Source organism: Nelumbo nucifera, chromosome 6 (assembly GCF_055504915.1).
Source record: "Nelumbo nucifera cultivar China Antique chromosome 6, China Antique-T2T, whole genome shotgun sequence".
NCBI classification, from domain to species: Eukaryota; Viridiplantae; Streptophyta; class Magnoliopsida; order Proteales; family Nelumbonaceae; genus Nelumbo; species Nelumbo nucifera.
The window spans coordinates 62,026,246-62,029,756 of NC_142654.1; the positions used below are offsets into that span (position 1 = coordinate 62,026,246).

General features: G+C 39.7%; 1 protein-coding gene across 1 annotated transcript; it reads left to right on the plus strand.

Annotated features, from left to right (window-relative positions):
• The first annotated feature begins 551 nt into the window (after positions 1-551).
• On the plus strand, positions 552-1,704 carry LOC104604311 (uncharacterized protein At1g76070). Its single transcript, XM_010268606.3, has one exon. It carries the CDS (start codon positions 808-810, stop codon positions 1,540-1,542), a length of 735 nt encoding a protein of 244 aa, XP_010266908.1. The 5' UTR covers positions 552-807; the 3' UTR covers positions 1,543-1,704.
• Positions 1,705-3,511: the final 1,807 nt, after the last annotated feature.

A 3,511-nucleotide genomic window follows, 5' to 3' on the forward strand; every position in this document is an offset into this window, starting at 1 on the left:
TATTTTCACTGTACATATTTGTATTTATATTCTTTCTAAACTGAGCCTTATTTTATATGTATTAATTTGTACTCTGTACATATTTGAAGGAGTATAAATACAAATATGTAGAATGCAAAACTTTACATTTTATATTATTTTGTATGTATTTGTACTCCTAAACTGAGTCTTATCAGTTAATTAATTAGAATCATATCAAGTCCTAAAACAACTTTTTTTTTTATGTAAAACATCAGCTCCTAAAACATTAGGCTCAGTTTGGAAAGGATATAAATACAAATATACACAAAATAATACAAAATACAGGGTTTTTCAATCTACATGTGCTCCTTCCAAACTGAACTTGTCAAGTGCAAAATTATATCTCACATACTAGTCAGTTTTGCCTCTAAAATCATGCTTTGAAAATTAAAATGGGAAATGAAATAAAATCAACATTAGGGTGGTATTTAGCAGCCTCAAAATGTAAAATTATAGTGGTTTGGGTCTGAGCCAAAAATGCATGGTTGGTTGTTTGGTCATTCCTTTGACCAATCCATCCTTTTCTATTTCTTCATACATAAATCTTAATCCCTATCATCACTCAAGCTTATCTCACATCTCTTGACAAATATCCACAACACAACGTCACAAGACTCACAACCCATTTATATTTTTAGCTAGAGTCCTTCATTCATCCTTCATCCTTCTCAATCATCAAATTTCAACTTTCGTTCATAAACCAGCAAGAGAGAGAGAGAAAGAAAGAGAGAGCTCATACAAGAAAAACAAGCTAAGGGCGATTTAATTGGTTGTAATTCGATAATAATGGAGAAACCAGCGAAGAAATCAATGAGCAGGCTCTTATCCTTCCTACCAAAAGCCACCGCGGTTATCTTTCAAAACCCACCCTTCAGCCCCGGCCGCGACAAGAGGTCAGAGAATTCAAGCAAGTTCAAATCCAATATCGGCAAAGGTTTCTCAGGTCCAATAGTTTCCATAATTCCAGTCGAAGCTCGAACCAAATCGAAGAATGGCAACTTCGACTCACAGGAGCCCACTTCGCCCAAGGTTTCATGCATCGGCCAGATCAAGAACAAGAAGAAGATGTGCAGATCCAAATCTAAGCGTGTAGCTCCACCTCCCCAAGACTCCAGACATGTATCGGTGTTGCCACCTCGAGACACAAAAAAGAAGCCATCTTCGACGATCCGTAGTATATTTCACGGTGTAAGAACAGGTAAGAGAACTGTTGTTTCTGTTGACAAGAAGCCAGAAGTTGCAGACAGAGCACCTTCTCTGGGCCAGATGAAGCGGTTTGCCAGCGGCCGCAATGCGTTCGCCAATTTCGACTGGAGGGAGAATGAGTCGTTGGATTTGGATCCCGACGACGAGGAGATGGAAGAGAGTGATGGAGAAGATGAGGTTATCGTCCCCCACTCTGCACCCATAATGATAGGTGGTGGAAGAGTGGCTTCGGAGCCAAATAAAGAAATTAATCTCTGGAAAAGAAGAACTATTTCTCCACCTGCACCTCTTCAACTCACCAAAATGGGCAAATGAACTTAATTGGTCTGATTCTTGGGTTTTTCTTTGTTTTCCTTTTACAATTCTTTTTGGAGCTTTAATGGTGAAATGATCATGAACAAATTAAGTGCAGAAGTTTTGTATGATCAGTAGTTCGATTTTTATTTGCATATATGATATATACCCAGTACCTTATTACTTCATGTGCATAATTTATCATTCGTTAATTGCTTTTTTTAGTGATTGATCCAAACTCCAAACAACAATGGTTGGACTCCTTATCAACAAGAACAACCATGGCGATTAATTTCTTCTGAGATTTAGGAACACTACTAATTTCCTAAAAGAAATACCCATGTCCATGGCTCCATGGGCACCCCTTGTTTGTCGCAGACGGAAGTACAGACAGATGTGTCAAAGAAGACTTCCATTAAACAAAAACTCAGACGCCCTTTTTGAATACTCGCTCAGACGATGCCTCTTGATTCCATGAGACATCGCAGATTTGAGCGCTCTTCTGTTCTGCTGCCTTGGAAGCTCCGGCGTTGGTGTTTGACCCGTATGTACGGTCTACGAGGAGCGACCGTTGTTCTTCGTTCACACTTCACATTGCACGAGGGAAGGGTGTGGGAAGCGGGAATAACTAACCATTTGATCGCAGAACATGTCAAAGCAGATGAAATTTGAAGTGAGATGGTACGAGTAGATGGATCGGCGGGTGGGCTCGTGACTCGCCAATTTTGCGCGGTTGTCATTTATCCATGTCATAGGCGTAGAAGATGGATTTGGACTTAAATACCTTTGGGCCAGTTTTAGACAGAGACCCAATTGAAGTTGAGACCGGATCACCAGAACCCACTCCTCCAACCATGGTTTTAAAAAACGATTTGGAAACAGAATCGTTTTGGACATCGGGTTTTGGGTTTACGGTTTGATTATCCCCGTTTGAATGGATGATCTATTCTGATAAAAAAATTAAAAAAATAAAAAACGGCCAAAAACCGTTGAACGGGTTGATGGTTCGACTACCCAAGTCAATGGGTCGTTGACTAATTCAATGGTTTTTGGCCAGGGAACGGGTTTGGGGTAAAATGAAATTGGTTGCCTAGACAGTTCTCGGGCTGAATGATTCGACCGTTCGGGTCAATGGTGGTTCGAAAACCATGCCTCCAACCCTCTACCAATGTGCTTTGTGTTGGGAATTGGGGTCACTGAAACTTGGAGGAGAAGCTCTGAGGCGCGTCTGAAGACATTGTCTTTAGAACGTTATTTGCCCCGACTCAGTTCTACTGAGTTTGCTATTTGGTTACAAGCAAATCCGTTCTCAAGATACAACAGAACCTTAAGCGACAATCTACAACTAGTAAAGTTGAAGAGTCTCCGAAAAAACCTTCTGTGAGAGTAGTGCTTTTTGATAGTTAATGACTATTAACTTTGAATAGTGCTTTTTGATCAAACCAGATCGAATCATGGCCATTAAAACATCAACGATCAGCCTTGCACCAAAAGTCAAAACTGCCATTTGCGAATAAAGTGCACCTCATTGCGCCACACACACGCACTCGCATGTTCCATAGTAGCAGGCCTCCATACTCTCCTCTTTATATGATTATATTTAAGGCGCACATTGCAGATAACAAGCCTCCATACTCTTTTCTAGTGTAAAACAAGTCTTATAATTTTTCAATATGGGACAAGTTAAAAAATGATTTTAATAAGAGAAAAAACTATTTTTCAAAATATATGTACATATGTATTTTTCATGTAATTGATAAATCAAATCCCATTAAATTTAATCTCTAATACATTAAAATCCAACATTTTATTTGCAGAAGATCCCAATTCATTGAAGTTTCCATGTTCTCATCCTGGCCTATCACCCGCTACGTTGGCCATCTACATAAAGCACGAGGGGGAACTCATTTGCCTTGGCTAGTTGGGCTATTTAAATCCTGGAAAGACGTACGACCACGTCTGCTTCTCATATGAACCCGGATCTGATGTA

Excerpts from the sequence above, each read along its gene's own strand:
- LOC104604311 (XM_010268606.3), top strand. The coding sequence starts at position 808 with ATGGAGAAACCAGCGAAGAAATCAATGAGCAGGCTCTTATCCTTCCTA.